The sequence below is a fragment of the Helianthus annuus genome, chromosome 13 (assembly GCF_002127325.2).
Source record: "Helianthus annuus cultivar XRQ/B chromosome 13, HanXRQr2.0-SUNRISE, whole genome shotgun sequence".
NCBI lineage: Eukaryota > Viridiplantae > Streptophyta > Magnoliopsida > Asterales > Asteraceae > Helianthus > Helianthus annuus.
Genome location: NC_035445.2, coordinates 156399887 through 156421607, shown reverse-complemented (window position 1 = coordinate 156421607; position 21721 = coordinate 156399887). Strand labels below are relative to the sequence as shown.

Genomic DNA, 21721 nt, shown 5'->3' with positions numbered 1-21721 from the left:
TAAACACAACACAAATGGATATGTAGTTATGTGGTTCATGGAATTTGGTAAGTCAAAAGTATATATAGAAACTTACATGTACTTTCTGATTGTTTCTTTGAGCTTAACCGGTGTTGGTATTGTCATCACCCCTTTACCCTTCCTAGTCATGGGAGTAGGAGTGGTAGATCCAACGGATTGACAATTGGTTTCGTCTGGGAGCACACGCTTGCAGTTGAAGCTCTCAAAGGCCCCATGACGGTAGTATGTGGATGTATCAACTTGGATGGTTCGGGTGGTGCCCACAAGTGAGTGTAAGCAGTTTGGGAGCGTTGAAGTGCTACCGTTAGAGTTCTGTATCATGACTGGAGTGAAGCTATCTTGGATGCTTTCGGAATAAACGGTGTAGATATGCGAGAGACCCGATTCCACATTGAGTATAGACTGAGCAGTGGTGCTTGTTAGAATCTGTGCAGTGTCATCGAAGCACACGATGACCGCATTTGCCGTGGAATCGAGCACATCAAGTTCAAGATGGAACCTGTTGAAAGTTTTTTTTCAGATGTGAAAGTGTATAAAGGCGTTTGCCAACGCACATAACTATAGAATACCAAAACCGAACCTTGCTCGGGGAAACATAACTGGGTTTTCACAGCCAGCACACCACAGCTCCCCGTGATCACGTGATACATCTTTCATGCATTTTCCTCCTCCACACATAAGTCTGAACCACTCTTCGCTATTACGTACGCCTTTAATCACTACACGACAATTGAACTCAGCATTCTGCATGGATTAGAAGAAACGCATTTAATGTATGGATAATAATAATGTCGGGGAAAACAATCGAAATTATAGAAAGTGTTGATACCGTGTGTTTCTTATTTTCTCGACCATGGTGTAATATTTCTTCAAGAGTCGCCAAACTTTCTGAACAGTTAGCAACAGCAGTGGTTTTCTTCATGTTCGCAGGTGTCTTCTGATATTCAGTCACAGGTTGCATAATGAAAGGGAGGATGCTTGAATGTGGCTGTGTATTTATAGAGACATGATAAATAGGCTCTTGGGATGACCTGTGGCCGTTTTCATTTTAATGAAAGTTTAAATACAAAAATGTTATAGGATCTGAATATGAGAAGTCATCAGGTGTAAAGTTGCTCACACATCTAATTGCATTAATGACAACAACAAATAATAATAATAATAATAATAATAATAATAATAATAATAATAATAATAATAATAATAATAATAATAAATGATGATAACATATATTTTGATGTTATGGAATCTGAATATGAGAAATCTATATATATATAAATCTATATTATTAAATAAAATGGATGAGTTAATTGGTTAAAATATTATTTGAAAATCGTTTGGTAATAATTGTAAACAATTATATTGATAATAATAATAATAATAATAATAATAATAATAATAATAATAATAATAATAATAAATCTAATACTTTTAGGCATAATCTGTGGCAATCCAATCTCAACACATTTAGCAACCTACAGAACATTAGGCAACTATATAAAACTAATATTTTTAGGCATAATTAGCATCATTCTATATACATATCCCCTATATGTAGATAATATATATATACACGCACATATTTATAGATGCATACCAAGGGAAAACCAAACTCATATAATCTATAACCGGTTAGAGCCACCAATGAAACTGCAGATAATGGACTCATGAATCTGAAATCGTAAAAACCGAAACATTTCCAACCAATTAAATTCTGAATGGTAAAAGATAGAATGTGTAACATGATTCAAAACTAACCGTGTGATATTACGCCAAAGTCCACTAAAACCAAGCACAATTTGAAGAGTTGAAGCAACAATAAGAGCTCCTTGAGTCCCTCTCATAATCCTCTCAAATTTCTATATAATCATCAACATGTGGGAGTGAATTGGATGTAATATTAAACGAAACACTATAAGTTTCATAAAAGGTTGATGTGTAAGTGTGTAACCACCTCTTGAGGATCCACGATGTCGCTATATCGACCAGCCAAAATGATTGAAATAGTAGTAGGCACGAAAGTGTATAACCCCCCCCCCCAACGACAGCTGGCAACCGTGTCCCAAAATGTGTTTGTGTCAATGTGTTCAAACCAGCAACAAACAATAGTGTTTGAATCATCGTTGCTTTTTCTTCCTAAAATAGACAAATAAACCAACCAACCCATGTATCTGAATTAAATCAACAAACAAAAAACTAAGAAATAAAAAAGAATATGAGTTTTTAAAATTTAGTGGAAACTGGAAAGACTTACATTCCCACCACCCGTGGCAAATATATAGCTGTTGCGCTGTCGTTATTGGCAGACTACGTGGATAGTTGGTCGTCGGAGGGTACACGCATAATACTCAACGTGGCACGTATATAGCTGTTGTGTTTGGGACGGAGCAAACAAAAATTGGGTTTAGGGCATGCATCAGTTATTATGTTGGATTAACGGCGATAAAGGCGATAAAAGTTTCTTTGTAGTCCAAAAATATACGGTAGGGCAAGTATTGTTTTTGCGTCCGATCTGATGTGGCCAAATTGTTAAACGTTTCTTTGTAAACGATGTTTCTGGTATGGTTTTTCATGCCACCGTTGCCATCCCCGACGATGACAATCTTTAAACCTTCAGGTGTCGTAACCCTTGAAAGCGCGACATAAAACTGGCCATGGCTAAACACAGGTCGGGGCAAATAGAGACCAACAACTTTTAATGATTGGCCTTTACTTTTATTAATGGTCATTGCATAGCATGGTTTTACTGGGAACTGGCGTCTTTTCATAATAAATGGCCATTTTGATTTCGTGGATGAAAGGGTTATCCTCGGTATTAATGCAGTATCTCCATGATTTGACCCAGTAAGTATCCTAGCCTTGATAACAAATTTCCCAAGGTCTGTGATAATAAGACGGGTGCCATTACATAAGCCTTGCGAGGGGTTCACATTTCTTAAAAGCATGATAGGGAGGCCTTCTTTTAAATGCAAAGCGTGCGGTGGCATACCTGACAATGTCAAATAATTAAAGAATTTAACTGGTCACAAATTTTTTGTTTGTAACTAATATTTTAGTGCCGGGGAGGGGGGTACCTGGGAATGTCAAAGAGTTCAGGAATTCAGACGGATAGAGTTGTTCCTGTTCTAATACATCCGTGGATGCGCGACATATCTCGTCAGAGCTCTTGTAGGTCTTTGTGGTCCGTCTCAATTGTGCAAACATGTAATCATTGATTTCATCCGCGTCTATATTGTGTGGGGTTAGTATTGCTCTTTCACACAAAAAATTGTCATCGCCCTGCCTTTCTGTAAATGACGGGAAGACAGCATTAACAATCGATTCTACAGGAAGACCACAACTATCAACGATGAACCTGGTGGGTATCTCGATCCAGGTTGACTCATCTTCACCTTCTTTGGATTTTGAGGGAACGATTCCATCGTCGATTTCTAACAACCATTTGTTGAAACGTTGCCTATCCATGTCTATCACACCTGTTGAGGTGTATTCGTTGACACGCATACTACGGTGGAGAGTGAAGAGTTCACAACTTTTCCACAGGTATGATTTATTTATGCATGCCTGAACAACATCTTCTCTTTTTCCCTTTGGGATGACGGGAAGGATTTTCCTGAAATCGCCACCAAGCAAGACAGGCATGCCACCAAACACACGTTCCCTGTTTGCATAGGTACAAAACCCCAAGATATCTCTAAGTGTTTTATCAAGTGCTTCAAAGGCATATTTTTGCATCATTGGTGCTTCGTCCCAGATGATTAACCTTACCTCTTGTAAAAGGTGTGCCAACTGGGTATTTTGTCTGATGGCACACGTGCTACTGTGAAGTAATTCTAAAAGGATAGCGAAGCGGCTATGAGCTGTCCGACCACCGGGTAGTAGAAGGGACGCGATACCTGACGCACGGGGATAGGTAAAGTGAGTAAAAATGGAGTTGTGTACGCAACCACATACATTATGTAGCACGAGAATAATTATACAACATTACAGAATTATTTTTTTACCTGAAGATGCAACCGCAAGGGCAATTAGGCCCATAGATCTTAAGCGTGACAAGATGGCTCTGTACAGGAAAGTCTTGCCTGTCCCACCCAGACCATACACGAAATAAAACCCTCCTTTTTGGGTGGTAACGGAATCAATGACTGTGTCGTATATGACCGTTTGTTCCGTGTTGAGTGATGCATATAATTGATCGTGTTCGTCTGTCAACTTTTTTTTATTGTAACTCAACTCTTCCCTGATTAGACGATTATCCATCTTATCGAGGAGCGACGTATCCGGTTGTGGCATATCTGTGAAATCCACCAACGATTTTCCATTTTTCTCCAACAGTTCATTTAGTTCAATCAGGCAGTAGTTCTTAAGCTGGTCGTCCAATAAATGTAATCCCGGAAACATGAAGAGCCTACGTTTCATGTACAAAATATCATCAGATAGTATCTCCCAATTCTGTGCCCACAGTTGTGCCGGGCGGTTCACTTCGCAAAACAACAACATGGTAACAAACAATTCTCGTAGCTGGGAACCGGACGCCCATAATTTAGCCTCTGAAAGAGCGTCATTCCACTCCTTGTCATCATTAAGCAAGCCATACGCATAGCAGGCTTCTTTGAACGTTTCATACACGACTCCGTCGACCGTTTTTATTTCTTCGAAACTTCGGGGCCCTCTCACAATTCCCAACAACATCCTTAAATAATACTTCGGCCTAGCTGCTGGATTGCAATACACAATCCGCCCAATGGCTGTCCGCTCCAACCGCGTTTTCCATACCTTGTTTTCCTCTTACCACACATACTTTGTTGGTATCTCGGCGTACGTAAACTTTCTTGCCGCTGCATCTCTGTTGTTCAGCGCAAACCATTGGGTGAACAGCGTGTCTCGTATCCCGTCCCGGTTTAACAGGGCTGGCAAACTGTCCGAATCACGTAACGTGAGCAGATGTTGGTTAGGTGTATGGAACGTTAGCTTCATGACGGATGGGAATGAGTAATGTATAGGAAATGCAAGCATTCTCCACACAGCTTCACACGACGATAAGTACCAGCAATCCAAATAGTTTTTAATCTCATCGACCTTAACAATCTGTTGTGCACGCCTCTCACCATCATTACCAATGTTTTCCTGAACAACCATTGTAGCCCTGTCTGGCCCCTTGTTTAAGTATTTAAACAGGTATTTTATTGCTCGGGACTGGTTGCACCATTCAACATTGATGTGCGATTCGTACTTTAAGAGGAGATAACGGTTGTATGGGACGACAAACCGATTGTCAAGCTTCGTTTTGCCCTTCATAAAGAAAATCTTGGTATCTCGTCGTCGATAAACCAGGTAACCGTCTTCGTCAATTGTCGTTTCTCGATAAAATAGTTTCGGAAAGTGTTTCATGCATTTTCCATCTGTTGTACACGGAGCACTGCGCGCATCATTCCCACATGGACCATGCAACATGTAATCTGTTACAGCCTTATAGCCGGATGGATCGTCAATTTTCGATGGGATCTCGGCTGAAATCAAATCATCTATACCAGCAGGCGTGCGAGACGCGGCAGAATGTTCAAGCCACAAAAAAAGGTGCGCGTGCGGTAGGCCTCGTTTTTTAAACTCAATTGTGTAAACAACTGTATATAACCAGGGGGACAAAGATTCAAGACAGAGAGGGAAAAAGGGGGAAAATTAGAAAGCTAAAAAAGGTTAGTATTTGTGGGAGAATTGATAGCAAAAGAAAGGGGCGAGGCATTACAAACTTTACCTGCTCTGCAGTTGCCAAAGATTTGTTTCTTCATAATATCTTCAATCAAGAAGGTCAGCTTTAGCTTAAAAACACGTGATACAACATCTGCACGGTCATGAGACTTCTGTCCTGATATGAGAGATACCATGTCTTCGATTTCAGGCCATTTTAGGTTAGCTGTAAATGTTACAAACAGGTCGGGGTTCCCAAAAGCACGGCACAGAGCCATGGCATTTTGGTAATTTTGGATCATATATCTTGGATTGCCCGTAAAGGTTGCCGGCAAAACTATACGTTGTCTGATAGCCTCAGCATTTGTATCCCCACGCGTCACAGTGTCACAAACATTATGATAGAGTTCAACGCGCAGCTCATTTTGGTTATTCCTCATCCAGCACAACCTTTGTTCTTCGATGGCCGCATATGAGTCAACCAAATATTGTTGGAATAAACGACCGCCTCTTAACAGGGTGGTGCCTTCATTGTTGCGATAATGGATTCTGTAGCAGTAGTATTCCCACATCGTGACACACTGTCGTTTAGTCGCCCGACGTCCGGTGTTGTCATGGTAGCGTATTCGCTCGTGGAACCCGGTCTCTCTGTACGGAAACAACAATGGATACTGCAAAGGCATGTAAAGCTGATGTAATTCTGATATCCGTTGAAGCGCGCTGTGCTTTGTACTGACGATAACATCACGTGGCTCGGTGTTTTCCCCAAAGTCGTTTGTGATAAGAACAGCAACTTCAGACACATTAGGGTGATTTTATTGTGGATTGTTTATTATTTGGCCTAGTAAGCGTAGCTGACAATTGTTGCTTTCATTCTGAGTGCACCAGTCACGCGCCATTCGGAAGGCGTTAGCCAAAGAACTGTGTTTGTCTAACATTCTGATGAGGGACGCAACAATTGCTTCATCACATGTGTTGTGACAATGGGCCTGGCCAAACAAAGCAGCTATACGGTTTTTGACTTCATTTTGCGTGTCGTAGAAATACAGTTGAGCATATCTAGGTTGTTCACCTTCAACTGGCAACATGGCTCCTATTCGGTGGTAGTTCTGACCACTTATTCGGAAGGTGTATAGGCTTCTACCACTGTTTATAGCATGATCAATCTTTCCCCCAAATGATGTGAAACAGAACATGCTATTGTACACTCTAATATGTTCTCTGAATCTAACTGTCTCTGGGTCGTTACAATCAAGTAATGATCTTAATGGTTCAGGAGCATCAAGAAGGTGAGCAAGCAAAACCTTGCCATCCTGGCAGCACGAAGAGAAAGTCGTCCCATCAGACAACTTTGTATTTTTATTCCTCTCTTCATACCACATGATCGCTGCACAATTATGGCATGTGAAGGTTGGACGGCCAAGGCTTTGGTACTTAACATGCGCACCTATAATATTTGTAGCAGGTAAACTTAGTACAACGCACGGATTAAGAGCAGCGTATCAAACAGTGGAGTAAAGTCAGATGCAAAAGGGAACAAAACATGCATGGTAAGAAAATAGGGTTGGACAATACCTGTTGATGCAAACGCTGCCCTACGTGGGGTGCGAATACGAACACCTGGTAACATAATAAAATATGGCAATGTTATTCCTATGCTGGATGATAGACGGGTAAAAGCATAGTCGGGTACAGGGTAGTGATGGAGCTTTACCTTCTGTTTTTTTAGGGCGAGAAGGAAGCAGACGCGATGGGCCCGCTACGTTTTGATGAGAATTCCGTGGCGTGCAGGAAATATTGTCTGCAAAAAACGTAATAGTTACGGAAATGGTAAAAGGATAGTAGTAAACATCGTAGATAACGATGTAGACCTTGGGCAGATACGGAGGGAGAATATGTTGTTGGTGGACATAAAACAGGCCGCATCTGCACTGCATCGCTCCGCATGATGTTTTTACCTGTAACATATGTTAAGAGAACAACTATTATGTAGGGCTCGTAGTGGGATGAGGGATAATGTAAGTGTGCAACCCAAAAAGTATGAATAAGCGTACTGCGTCCCAGAGGGACGTTGATGAGGAAATATGGGGACGACCTTTTATTGATTCTCCTGTGCCCACTCTAGCGGTAGTACCAGTGGCCACTGTAACAGCTGGCGGTTGTATTTGAGTGTCACCTGTAACAGACACATAATATGCAGATAGAATAAACACAACATAGTAGGTAGAAAACGTATAAATAACTAACTATGAAAGTAAATTCCAATCCATTGAGCGCGGCTTGATAGCAGTGGCATCAAAATTGGAGGGCTTAAACTGTTTGCAGCCTAATTAGAGCTGTAATTTGTGCGTGCACGCATGTCGGTACGCGAACATGATGGCTAAATGGTTTCGTTTTCACAAACAGTATAGCTAACCTGCGTTGGGGTCAGCATAGGAAGTAGATGCATTTATGCTAGATAGTGTAGGCCCACAGTATGTCACGGCCTTCCCACCAAGGCCCACATAATTACGACTTTGTATATGGATAGAATGTTTGCTACCCACGATGCTAGCATCGCTGCAGCTGTTAATCAATGTAAGACCGAAATATGTTTGTATCTTTCCGTCAGACAACGTATGGGAACAAAGGCGGGCTTGTATCGAATTACTAACCACACCAGGAGCAGCATGCCATAACCTGCAAACCTCGTCTTTTATGAGGGAACAGGAAGGGGTAGAATTCAGTATTTAAAACTCCATATGCGGGGTCGGGGTAACACTGCAATTAAAAGTTTCATACCTCTGTCCGTTCCAGCCTGGCCAATCAGTTTTAGCCCACAAACGTATTGGATCAACCCGTTAGGCATAACACGTGAATGTGTATGAAAGGCGAAAGAGGCTTCGAGCATCACGAAGGGGCGCACAGGCAGCTGCATGTTGCATACAATGTTACATAATACATCGTCCAAAATGAAGCATTCATACATGTCCCCGGGGGGGTGGTAAAACAAAGCAAGTAGATGTGAAGGAAAAGGCACAAAATATACCGTAAATAACTCTTAAAGAATGCATGTTAAAGCCGGTTTAAATATTATATTTATTGTTGAGCACGCGCCTGTTTTTTTACCCAAATAACAGATACAGGCACAGTCAGACGGAAAAGGTCATATGTTGTAAGGTATTTGTTTAGCACAAGTCATAATTTGCTTATTTCGTTGTTGTTTGTAATGCAGACTTCCAGGTAGGTGTTCACGAAGATTGTAGAATGACACGGTTATTGCTTGTACATTTGCATTCATCTATATAATTCAACATCTTAGATAAAAATTCATGTAGGTCTTATATGATTCCAAAACTTATTTTACGCTGTTCATTGGTATTATTCTATTGGAGTATGCATCATTCTGAACAAACATTTATAGAACCCTTCTAGGGTGATTGAAAACCCGCTTTTGCAAAAAAGTGATATAAAAATGCCGGGGGTTGGTTAAAGGTATTTGGAAATGTATGTTCGTAGGTGCATATTATGATCCTATTTGGACTCTACCATTGTTTTTTAGGCGGAGTATTTTCGTTCGTCGTAAATACGTGGCTGAATTGTTTTAATAAAGCCAGAGAGACTGGTAAGGCGGAAAAATAACATATATCGCGCAATAGAAAAACATCACAGTTTTGGTGTGGGCACAACTCATAGGTGTCGCCACATTATTTGAATCCATAAAAGAGAAAGTCACAAGAGCGCAAACACTTAAAGAAGATCAAAAATGACCATCGCCATATCAGCGGGAACCCTTCTTAGCATCCCCACTATCGTCTACCACATCGGTAACATCCACACGGTCAACGGACACCCCATCATCATCGCCATCCAATTCTTCAACGTAGCTGCAAAGAAACATGGGAATGCATGTATTGGCGCAAAGTTCCGACATGTAAACATTCGAAACAGGGGACAATTGGTAGGTGTAACTTACAACTTTCTAAGTTTGCGTCCAGTTCCGGGGGTCGGGGGCGGGAGGTTCGAACCACGCTTTAGGGAGCCAGATGGTATTGCACCCAAATCCAACGCAACAACATTAACGCTCCCATCTGTATCATCCATACCAGGGCCAACAATCTTCGCGCAATTGAAGCTCTCATATTCCCCATAACGGTAGTATGTTTGGCTCTTAATCTCAAAAGTGTGTTTTGTTCCAATAAGGGCTTCGAGGGCGGAGGGTAGTATGGGAGCATCAATAGAAGTATCCTGCATACCAAATACAAACTAGAAAAGTTATCGTAGCAAATTCACATATGCTTCAAAACCACCTTACAATGAGTAGTGCGCATACCTTCAACTGTTCCTCTACCAAGGATTTTGCGGTCCTCTTAACCAACTGCTCAGCAACTTCATCAAAGAGGATGACAACGGTGCTCATCGTTCCATCAGTTACATCCGCCTGAATCCGAAACCTAGCAGGGTATAGTAGATCAATAAAAATGGTACGGTGAGGCCAAAATTCTTTGGCGGTGAAGGTAGAAGGGCACCAAATCACCCCGGACAACAAAGAATCATGGCATCATATGGGAAGGGGAACAAAGTAATGAATTTGTGCATGAGATGTTGAAGTATATACCTCGTCCTTGGATAGTCAACCTTGGATTTGCACGCCTTGCAAATGAAGTAACCGTCCTCTCTCGTTAGTCCCTTACGACACTGGCTACCGGAACACGCGAAAAGATACCAGCTGTGCTTGGTTCTAATAGACGTAATCTCTACAACGTTCCGGAAAAGGATGTTCTACAACGAACAAAATACAAGGGCTAGTTCAGCGAGGCAAACAGGGTGTGGGAGGGGGGTGTATGTACGGTGTTTTCACACATGGTAGGCCCATAGGCAGGTTATGTCGGGGAGGGTAATCCCTATTTCCGCACACTTGGTAGGTTAGACAGTTCTGTTTAGTAGTTAACAAATAACCACGTGATGGTATAACGTATTCTATGCGGCCACACGTGTACATGATGGGATGAGACGGGCTGGCCCAGGTACAGGAGGCCCACACACACCCTAGTTGGCCCAAACTGATTAAAGAAAGGTAAACAAACATCTTGTGTGCTTAACAATGCTGAAGATAGTACATGGGTTACAAAATTTGTTGTAAAGCAATGATTCATTTATCACTAAGGTTTCATACTGAAGTATAAATATAACTATAGATATATATTTTATACAATAAAAGGTCTGTAAAAACTTATTGGTCAGTTATATAGCCTCCCCCATCACTCGCCACGTAGAACCCTACTAACAGCGGTACGAATAATATTTTTGTATGTGTATAATATAATTTCTAAGCTTTTTCACATTATACAATCTCAGGTGTACCTAAAATTGTATAACACTGCATCACTAATCGCTTAATTAAAATGAATACGTTTAAAAGACTTCCACGAAGTATCCCGCAAAGATGGCGTACAATGTTGCCAAAAAGCAAATTACGTCTAAAAGCAAGCACGGAAGGCTGTGCATTTAGGGGTGAAGGGCAAATAAAAGGTACATAAATGCAAGGCCTTTAAATATATGTTTAAAAGCGCTTTTAATCCTACGATGCGGGCGAAAATAGCGGAACATTTTCCGGTAAACATAACTATACTATACAGTTTGCTTTCAAATTTATATTATTGTGTACACCAGCATGATAAATGAGCCGGTCATACGTGGCGCGAGACTTTTAAATGCAGATCAAATGTAACATCAGGGGCAACATTTTTTTCCCCAAAACCCAACCTTGTTCAAAGTCTCTTATGTAGGTCTATGGGGGGAGACGAATGCAAACAGCCAGTTGGGATACATACCTTCTTTTTGGATTTGTCGGCACGAACTCTGTCCACAAGCTCTTGTAGGGTACCAACACAGACCACATCCTCGGTGACTGGATCGCTAGTATCTCCAATAGCAACACAGCTGGGAAGCATAGTTTCATATTCAGCTAGAGCAATAAGCGTATAAAAACAGATAATTAAAGTGTGTGTGACAAAGGCTGTACCAGTACCTAACAGGCAACTTAAAAGTTTGCAGTGCGGGTACCTCGGAGGAATCAATGAGCATAGTTGACGATGAGCTGGACAAACCAAGGACGCCTGCATTGTGTTAAGTTAGGTAAAGAGTTTTGAAGTAGTACGCATAATAATTCACGTGTCGAAAAACAACCGTACCCAGGTAAAACTTTGCGCTCATGGAAGTCAGGATTAGAGAATAGACAGCCGGGTTTTCGTCCTTCTTCTTAATCATAGCATCACCCAGATGACCCCACAGCGTTACTCTAACTCGACGATTGCTGTGAGAATAAAAAAAGGCTAAAAATTGAAAGACTTAAGTTAGGGAAAAAGAAAGACCAAACGGACAATAAGGATGAGGCACTTACCGTTCGTTGGTTAGCTTGAACTCAACCGCGCGAGCACCCGATGCTTTCACAGACTGCAGCCCCACCTCAGTAACATATCCGATAACATCTGCAGCACAACGAAAATAAGTCTGAATTGGAAATGTGTCTAATAGTCTGACCGAGCCAGATTCAACTGAATAAACTAATTTATTCGGTTCAGTTATCTGATCGAACCAGTTAATATCTGGTTTATTCGTTTTCATTCAGTATGGTTATCCGAATAAGCAAGATTTGTGGAACCCGGTTTCTGAATTTATATTCGGATACGGTTAGGGACCGAACTAAAAACCGAATTCACCATTCGTTCGGTTATTTCTCGTACGGATATGGTTTGGTTTTTGGGTTTTCTGTTTGCTTGTACGTTTGACCAGATATTTTTATCAGTAGCTAGTTAAAACACAGTTGTGAGAGATTGATTTCTGCTTATTTAACACTCATTTTTGTAAATGCTACTATTCAAAATTCAAATATAAACGTGCAGGGACTAGTGGAATATGCAATTTACAAACATGACTGTTTAGTTAGTAACCAATAAGTACTCTAACCTTTATTGGACCATTTTTTTATATAAGAAAAGCAAACAACCGTTACACCAGCATGAGGAGAGTAAACATACCTACAAAATACTTGCCCTCTGTTGGTTCGAGGTCCTCAAATGCCGTAAGTAAGAACGGGTAGCGCGTAAATGAACCACTGGCATCGTCAACCCTCTTAACAGTCGTGGAGCCATTTAACCCGATAACAAAGGGGCTGTCTTTTAGAATCCGGTATCGATCGGTGCTCTGGACTATAAAACCCTTGAGTAAATATATCCCGCCCTCTTTGAGCTTGTCAAAGAAGTAGTGTGCAATGTTATTCAGGGCGGTACAATGCATCACACCTCCCTGTGCAAACCAAACAGCAGACTTTCAATAACGATGAAACTCGTTAAAGGGAAAGGGTACGGGGGTTAAAAGGGTGAGAGTTACCTTTATATCACTGACGACATAGTCGGTGCTCATGTAGCGTCCATTGACACTTGTGACGTCCCACTTTCTGCAAACCATAACCGTGATGGGGCCGGTACTCCCTTCACGGAGGTCAGCAAGGACCATTTGGTTGCCAACACCAATTCCCGATGTATTCACACTAAGAGAGCTAGCCATGATAGTAGAGTAGCAAGTCTGAATATGGGCCTACAACAATAGGGAAGGTGGAGCTCATATAATAGAAATTCAGACCATTCACCTTCCCAGAAAGAAACTATGAATAATCAATGCAAGTAAATCCGACCGTAAATTGTGGTGGTATGTAAACAGCCCCATTAAATGATCATGCAATTGTGGTATGTAAATAGCCTCATTAATCAATATCCATAATTAAAACCCTAAAATCTTACTTATGAAATAATATGATATAATGACACAATTTCAATATTGGGAAAAAAGAAAGATACTCAACCAACACCTAACACATTTCTAAATCCCAAAATAAATTACGTACATAAAACTTATACCTTTCCCTTTTTTTATCTAACTTCACTCTTTGAACACCATTAGCTTACTAACTTAAAAACTAGGAGTGTTAATCACTTTTCTTGAATAAAATTAAAAAAATATATAGAAGACGAAGCATGATTTAACCAAATCATATAAACTAAAGTCACTTTTCTTATACCTTCTCATTTGCCATGATTCATGCGTAGGAGCACAAATACTTCCTCACAAACTCAACTGCCCCTGATTTTGTTCCATCCTTACTTCCATCATCAACGATTACTACCTACTCTAAAACCAATCCTTTGAAACTAAGCTTTCAATATAACAAACACTGATTGATTAAAACAGATTAAAACTGATCTATAATTAACAATTTATCAAGTCATACATACTAAGTTTATTGTAACACAAACTATGATTAATCGGCAGTTAAAAAATTAAAGATGATATACTTTGTAATTATAATTCCTATACTTTATTTTTTATGTTAATTATGTCATCGAAATCTAACTTAATTTTCAGTCGAGCATTTTAACAAACATCTGGCGTGCGTCATTCAATTTACAATAATGTCCAAGTAATTAAACTGTTAATATCCAAGTAATTAAGCTGTAATTAAGCCAAGTAATTAAGCTATTAATCTAACCTTTGGATTTATCGATGAAGAACAGAGAATCGCTCGGAACTTCGGTGAGCATTTTCTTATACCTTCTCATTTGCCATGATTCATGCGTAGGAGCACAAATACTTCCTCACAAACTCAACTGCCCCTGATTTTGTTCCATCCTTACTTCCATCATCAACGATTACTACCTACTCTAAAACCAATCCTTTGAAACTAAGCTTTCAATATAACAAACACTGATTTGATTAAAACAGATTAAAACTGATCTATAATTAACAATTTTTTATCAAGTCATACATACTAAGTTTATTGTAACACAAACTATGATTAATCGGCAGTTAAAAAATTAAAGATGATATACTTTGTAATTATAATTCCTATACTTTATTTTTTATGTTAATTATGTCATCGAAATCTAACTTAATTTTCAGTCGAGCATTTTAACAAACATCTGGCGTGCGTCATTCAATTTACAATAATGTCCAAGTAATTAAACTGTTAATATCCAAGTAATTAAGTTGTAATTAAGCCAAGTAATTAAGCTATTAATCTAACCTTTGGATTTATCGATGAAGAACAGAGAATCGCTCGGAACTTCGGTGAGCATATCTTCGAAGCTAATATTGGATGTCCATGTCGATTTCGAAACCGAAGAATGATTACCTGACCACAATAATTCCTAGAATTAACATCAGCTCCATTATCAAGCAGCAATGCAACAATCTAAAACCACAAAACACAAAAAAAAAAAAAAAAAAAAACAGCATAAACACCAAATTAAACAATTAAACACAAAATCAACAGGTGAAAAGCGATAAATTCATACATCATTATGGCCTTTAGCAGCGGCAAAGTGAAGAGGGCAATTCAATCCACCAAAAGTGGAGTATTTCGCAATACAAGGGTTACAATCGAGCAACATCTTCGCCTCAATGAAGTCTCCATCTCTGGCAGTCGACACCAACCGTTCACCGGAGGCTGAACATCCAAAGGAGTTCCCCATTTTCACCGATTATTAGCGAATTTTGTGAAGAATTGTGGATCGGAAAGCAGATGGTGATATATAGGTGAAATGTGTGCGATTGGAAATTAGGTCAACTATCAGTGTGTTGAAGACGAAATTTGGGGAATTTGTGGAGGATAATTAGATGATGACAAATTGGTGATTTCCGTGAAAATTCATCAAGAAGGGGTTTGTTTGTGGATGATCGATTCCACAGCTTCAGAGGTTGAGAGTCGATGGCTTTCTCCACAGCTTTCCTAATTTCCATGTTCAAAACCCTAATTAAAAGGAATAAGGTGGATGGAGACGGACTTATGATTTTGTAATATATTATTTTAATCAATATTATTTTAAGTATTGTATTTAAAACATCAACATGTAACTAAATTTTAGATTATATATAGATATAGATATTTTACGAATTAATTTACATAAGAGTATAAAACCAGAATTACTAATCTATACCCTTAATTTCACTTATTTAAAAATCTTGCATTCTGCATCTATCTGTCTAGTGGAGTTTAAGCTTCAAGATTCCAATTACAGTGACAGACACATTGATGACAATCTTTCCCCAACTTACTTCCCCAAACAACCACCAATCATCACCTCATCATTAACAACCATTTGCCCTCAATGGCCGATCAATCCAGACCAGTCACCGGCTACCCCGCCACCACCACCACCGGCCACCCAACCACCACCGCCACCGCCTACCCTTACGTCACCCCACCCCCACAAAACCCTTACTTCCACGTCACCAACAACCCTTACTACAACCCCTACGCGCCTCCTCCACGCGCCACCACCTTCGTCCACCGCTTCTTCGCCTTCCTCATCGGCATCATCCTCACCACCGGCGTCATCATCTTCATCATGTGGCTCGTTCTTCGTCCTCAAATCCCCCAATTTCGCGTCGAAACCCTAACCCTAACTAACTTCAACGTTTCTTCAAATTCGTTAGTTTCAGGTAACTGGGACGCTCGGTTTGTTGCTACAAACCCTAATTCGAAAATCGTATTGTATTATGATGAAATTGAAGCTGCAGTTTATTATAAATCGGATTCGATTTCGGAGACTACAGTGGCTCCGTTTGTGCAGGGGGTTAAGAATGAGACCAAAATTAGGGCAATGTTTGCGTCATTAACAGCGTATGTTGACGGTCGGGATGGGATTAACGGCGAAAGGAGCCGTGGGACTGTTGGGTTTAATTTGAGGATGGTGAGTAGGGTTCGGTTTCAGGCGGGTTCTTGGTGGGCTAGGAGGAGGGTTTTGAGGGTTTATTGCCCGAATCTGTCGGTTCGGGTTGATGGAAATGGTGGTAATGGGTCTTTAGTTGGCGGTTCGAAGGAATGTAGTGTGGGGTTGTGAATTGGTTAAGAAAGATTTTGAGGTATGTTTTTAACATAATTACTATAAATGATGTGCAAAAAGCATAGTTTTTTGGTATGTTTGATAGTTAACCAATTGCATGTTGCTTGAAATCTTGAATGCACTATGTTTTATTGCTTCATGTCTTATTGATTGTAATACATTGTTGATCATCCATGATGATCTGGAATCTTGTAAAGCATTAACTAATTACTAAAGCTAATAAGAATTGACTAGATTTGAGTTCTTATCATTCATCCGTGTGTACAGATTTATTGACCTATGTCGTAAATTCGAGTGCAAGTTTAGATGATAGTTAGGTACAATGCTGCGGGCTAAGTAGTTAATGCAGTAAAATATCGGATATCGGTCAAGGACCGATATTTGAGATATCGGTGGGATATCGGTAATTTTAATATCATGCTAAATTTATATATATAGCAATTTAACACTAACAATTCAGTATACTCTCCTACTATTAACAAATTAACCGTTTGCAACTTGCAAAACATTAACAATTGTAGTAAGTAGGAACTTACTAAGACTTAAAACACTAACATTTAACAATAACAACTAACAATTAAGACTTAAAACACTAATAGCAACAATAAGAAAAAAGGCAGATAGTAGAACTAAGAAGAAAGGTACTGATATCGGGAAAATCGGTGATATATTGGTCAAACCCCGGTCCAATATCGGTGATATGATCGGTACCGATATTCTGACCGATATTTTGTACCGATATCTCGGCAGGGGACCGATAACCGATATATCACTGATATATCGGGATATTAACTACATAGGATGTGGGTTTAAATCCTTGCGAGTACAACTTTACGTGTAGAAAAATGTCTTTAAAAAAACAACTTGTAAAGATGAAACCTTTGCGGGCAACGGGCTCAAACGAGTTTGTTGATTTATGGTTATGGGCCAAAGCTGTTGGGATTTATGCTTACTTAACATTAGTCTGAATCTGAAAAACTACAGTTTGCTACAAGCTGTTGAGATCTATGGTCCCCTGCTTTTGGTCTTCTTTTACCAAAAGGAAATAGAAAGTCTTAACCGTTATCAAAATTGGAAATCACCTAAAAGCTAGATCAAACAAGTTCTGTTGTGATGGTTTGCAATGATGTGGACAGACAAGCAGAATCATTATATGGTTTATGTTATAGTGTGCATTTTCTATTTGTTAGTCAGGATTCAGATTTTTACACACATTACGCACACACATTACATTACACATAGTTGTTTGTTTAGCATAATGCCTTGAATATTTTTCCTGGTCACATCTATGAGACTATGGCTAGCCGGAACACCTAAGAGATGATTTGTACACCATCACCCAAATCAAGTAAGGTAAATGAGAGAGATAAAAATCATTTTATACTTGCATCATGATTGTAGCATAATCTTTTTGTTGATCACATCATGTTAAATGTTGATTCTAGTAGCATTGAAGCAACCCTTTTCGCTCATCGATTGTTGGTTGATTTGCAAAATTATGATTTTATGAGCAATTTTTTGTGTCCCCTCACTTAATTTTTTTTTTTTATTTTGTTAGTCGCGGAGCTGCATTGAGCAATTTGAGGAAGTAGTGTGTTCGACAATTCTTGAGGCAATAACGACTAGTGTAAACCATTCATATTAGCCTTTTTTGGTTCAACATGAAGTCACAACCTTAGCAATGGTTTGAAAAGCTGGAATGTCTGTTTGTTTGTATACATGTTCTTACCCTCTCCCATGAGAAATTTCAATTTGTATTATAAGGAATCTGATTGGTTTTACGGAATTTTATGTTTATATTCATGCTAATATATGATTAAAACTGAAATAAAGATCAATGAAAAGAGTAAAAAAAAAAAAAAACAGTGTTATATTTCTCCACAAAATTGATCATTGCTGCATTTTGTTACAATTAGTTTGTATCATTGTTAAAGTTACCTCAATGTTTTATCCTTGGCTAATGTTTAATTAAACATTTAACTAATGTTATAGCCTATGGTAATATAGCATAGTGGCATCTTGAGGGTGGAATAAGGCTTAGGAATCACTAGGTCCTGGGTTCGATTTCCACAAGGGGGATTTTCCCTATTGGGTTTCCTTCTAAATTGGTGTATAGACATTATTGCCTAGTGGAGATGGATATGATCGGGTGGTTCGTTGTGACACGATAATACTCTAGTGGTCTGTCATGTCAGCGATCCAAATTTGCCGTTAAAAAAACTAATGTTATGTAGTTTTAGTCACTAAATGTACAAATTCTAATTTTGTTTCTTGTATCCAATTGAACATGTGAAATCGGTTTATAAAGTGCGACTTTCAAATATGTATATACATGCGATTTAGATGAGACTTTCATGTATACAATATGTGATTTCAGTAATATAACATGCGAATTTTATAGCATTAGATTTTTATAACATGCGAATTTGCCTCGTGTACACGCAACGTACGTTAAGTCATATCGTATGATATACTTTTTCTATATTAATACTACTTTATGTAATTGTTATAAGGTTTCTGCGATTGTGTGTTTCTGAAATGAAGCACTGAACATGATTTTATATAAAATAAAATAGCCGTTCAGGAAAAAGAAAACCCCACTGAAATGAAACATGCGATGTGATTTAATACCAAAGTGCAATAATTGGCTCTCATTGGGCTTCTAAATTAATTTTGGTGGGATATCTTTAATTAATGATCTTTATGTCCACCGGTCTTATTTTTAATCAATATTGTGTGATGTGCTTGTCCTTCATTTAACATTATTAACATATATCATGATAACTAGTTGATTTTCCGCTCGTGCGTTGCGGTGGGAACTAATCACTACAAAAGGCTTGTCAGCAACGGCAAACAGATATCAAATATCAAAACATAAATAAAAATGACGTGGTAAGGATAGTCACTTCGTCCTAAAAAACGATTTTAAATAACCTAATATATAATAACTAGGTTAGAATCCCGTGTATTACACGGGTTGAATAAATGTAATTTTATATATCTTTTTATACTAATAAACAAAAATCCTTTTTGGACACGTGTCATTCTCTGGTAATTTCTCACACTTATTTTTTATTTATCTCTTTTATTAAATAATAATAATAATAACACTTTTAATTTAAAAGTTTTCATCTTTTGCAATTTAACCGCTTTATTTTTTTTACTTTCAACTCAAAACTTTTCATCCTTTTCAATTTAATCTCAACACTTTTTTACTTTCAACTTTAGTCTCTTATATACTTTTCATTTTTCATAAGTTCTCCTTTAACGTGTCGTTCTAAATTTCCGAGTTAACAGCCCGCAACGTGCGTGTGGGGTTCAACGTATTTTCATCTATTTTTTTCCTGTTTGACATGTCCATCGCAGCGCGTCTATTTTTCCCGTTTGATAGGTTTGTCGCAACGTGCGAGTCAGGGATCGACTTAGTTATTTTTTTCTCGCTTTTACACATAGGCTTGTGGTCATGTGAGAAACATTTGTCTTTCATCTAACATGATATATAACTAATGAATCCCCCGCCGCATTGTGGCGGGTGATAATTCTAGTTAAATAATAAAAATTATATCTTTATGAACCTTGCATATTGTACGGGTCAAACAAATGTAATTTTATATATCAAATAATAAAAAGTTATATCTTTAAAAATCATGTGTATTGCACAGATTAAATAAATGTAATTTTGTATACTAAATACTAAAAACGTCGTATCTTTAAAAAAAACCCGTGTATAATCGAGTTGAATAAATCTACCAAATAATAAAAAAATTACATTCTTAAAAACCCCGTATATTACACGTGTTGAATAGATATAAAAAAGAGTTATATCTTTAAAAACCATGTGTATTACACAGATTAAAGAAATGTATTTTTGTATATTAAATACTAAAAACGTCGTATCTTTAAAAAACCCGTGTATAGTCGGGTTGAAAAATCTACCAAATAATAAAAAAATTATATCCTAAATAAATGTAATTTTGTATATTAAATACTAAAAACGTCGTATCTTTAAAAAAAACCCGTGTATAGTCGGGTTGAAAATCTACCAAATAATAAAAAAAAAAAAAACTATATCCTTAAAATCTTGCGTTTTACTCGAGTTGAATAAACATAATTTTGTATACCAAATAATAAAAAAAAAGTTATGTTTTTAATAAATTAGGATAACATTTAATATTAATTTATTATCTATATATTTAATATAAGATAAGTAGATAAGAGAGGTATTTGTTTTAAAAATATATTAAATCAACAATTTAGATTTGAGGATAATATTTTGTTAAGGTATGATAAGATTTAATATTAATTTATTATTTATTTATTTAGATAAATATAAATTTGAGGATATCTTCAATGAATGACACGTGTCCAAAATTTGGTTTCTTTTATTATAGTAGTTAGATAGGATCCACACGTGCTACACGTTGGAAATTCGGTTGTTTTAACTTTTCAGTTCAGTTATTACGGTGCTAACACGTTAAAATATAGATGAGATTGGTACCGGTAACCGCACCGAAAGTACCGATCCGGAAAATCATTGAAATTATGTACCTGCACCGAAAATACTCGGTACAATACGGTATGGTATTTGAAGGTAAAAATCAATAAATACAGGTATGGTGCTAGACCAGTGTCGAACCGAAAGTGACGATTCTGAAAACGCCAAAAGGTGGGTACCAAATTGGTAGCGAAAATGATTTGGTATAGTAAATTTGGTACCGGTTTGATTACAGGATTTGATACGATTTGCTCATCAATATTCTAAATATCCAAGTTAATTTTACATGCTACAATTAATTCATTACAGAAAAAGACAAAAAAGAAAGTAAAATAAGTTGTTGTGTATATAAAACCTCATTCAAACGAAATACAGTTTACTTACTGTGTGTATGAAAAGTAATCTAAATTGTGCAATTACAGGTATTGCTGCTTGCTACATGATTTGATGAGCTTGGTACCAACCGGTACCCAAAATACCGTTACCGAAATTCCCAAAAGTGGGTACCGGTACTGAATATACATGGTACGTTACGGTTCGGTACCTGTCGGTACTGGTACGGCACCGGTATTTGAGGGTAACAACCAGTGAATACCGGTGTCGAACCGGTACTGAAAATACACCAGTTTGGTAA

The 21721-nt window shown here is 38.2% G+C and overlaps 4 protein-coding genes and 2 long non-coding RNA genes across 6 annotated transcripts; 1 reads left to right on the top strand and 5 right to left on the bottom strand.

Annotated features, from left to right (window-relative positions):
- Positions 1-326: 326 nt before the first annotated feature.
- LOC110903433 lies at positions 327-939 on the bottom strand. The gene is made up of 3 exons (XR_002571930.1): positions 851-939; positions 602-765; positions 327-520 (listed from the first exon to the last, which is right to left on the bottom strand). It is a non-coding gene; the product is annotated as an uncharacterized LOC110903433 (long non-coding RNA).
- Positions 940-1649: 710 nt separating this feature from the next.
- On the bottom strand, positions 1650-2048 carry LOC110903432. Its single transcript, XR_002571929.2, has 3 exons — positions 1976-2048; positions 1780-1880; positions 1650-1694 (listed from the first exon to the last, which is right to left on the bottom strand). It is a non-coding gene; the product is annotated as an uncharacterized LOC110903432 (long non-coding RNA).
- A 396-nt stretch (positions 2049-2444) lies between these two features.
- LOC110902041 (ATP-dependent DNA helicase PIF1-like) lies at positions 2445-4713 on the bottom strand. The gene is made up of 3 exons (XM_022148779.1): positions 4026-4713; positions 3096-3917; positions 2445-3010 (listed from the first exon to the last, which is right to left on the bottom strand). Exons 1-3 carry the CDS (start codon positions 4711-4713, stop codon positions 2445-2447), a joined length of 2076 nt encoding a protein of 691 aa, XP_022004471.1.
- A 96-nt stretch (positions 4714-4809) lies between these two features.
- On the bottom strand, positions 4810-9792 carry LOC118485905. Its single transcript, XM_035982422.1, has 9 exons — positions 9665-9792; positions 9509-9575; positions 8491-8620; positions 7764-7885; positions 7424-7667; positions 7285-7329; positions 6569-7156; positions 5777-6502; positions 4810-5645 (listed from the first exon to the last, which is right to left on the bottom strand). The coding sequence occupies exons 1-9, from the start codon at positions 9790-9792 to the stop codon at positions 4810-4812; spliced, it is 2886 nt and encodes a 961-aa protein (XP_035838315.1).
- A 4960-nt stretch (positions 9793-14752) lies between these two features.
- LOC118485904 (E3 ubiquitin-protein ligase XBAT33-like) lies at positions 14753-15358 on the bottom strand. The gene is made up of 2 exons (XM_035982421.1): positions 15042-15358; positions 14753-14938 (listed from the first exon to the last, which is right to left on the bottom strand). Exons 1-2 carry the CDS (start codon positions 15216-15218, stop codon positions 14753-14755), a joined length of 363 nt encoding a protein of 120 aa, XP_035838314.1. The 5' UTR covers positions 15219-15358.
- A 341-nt stretch (positions 15359-15699) lies between these two features.
- Positions 15700-18401, top strand: LOC110899881 (NDR1/HIN1-like protein 10). Its single transcript, XM_022146776.2, has 2 exons — positions 15700-16611; positions 18151-18401. Exon 1 carries the CDS (start codon positions 15855-15857, stop codon positions 16587-16589), a length of 735 nt encoding a protein of 244 aa, XP_022002468.1. The 5' UTR covers positions 15700-15854; the 3' UTR covers positions 16590-16611; positions 18151-18401.
- The last annotated feature ends 3320 nt before the right edge of the window (positions 18402-21721 follow it).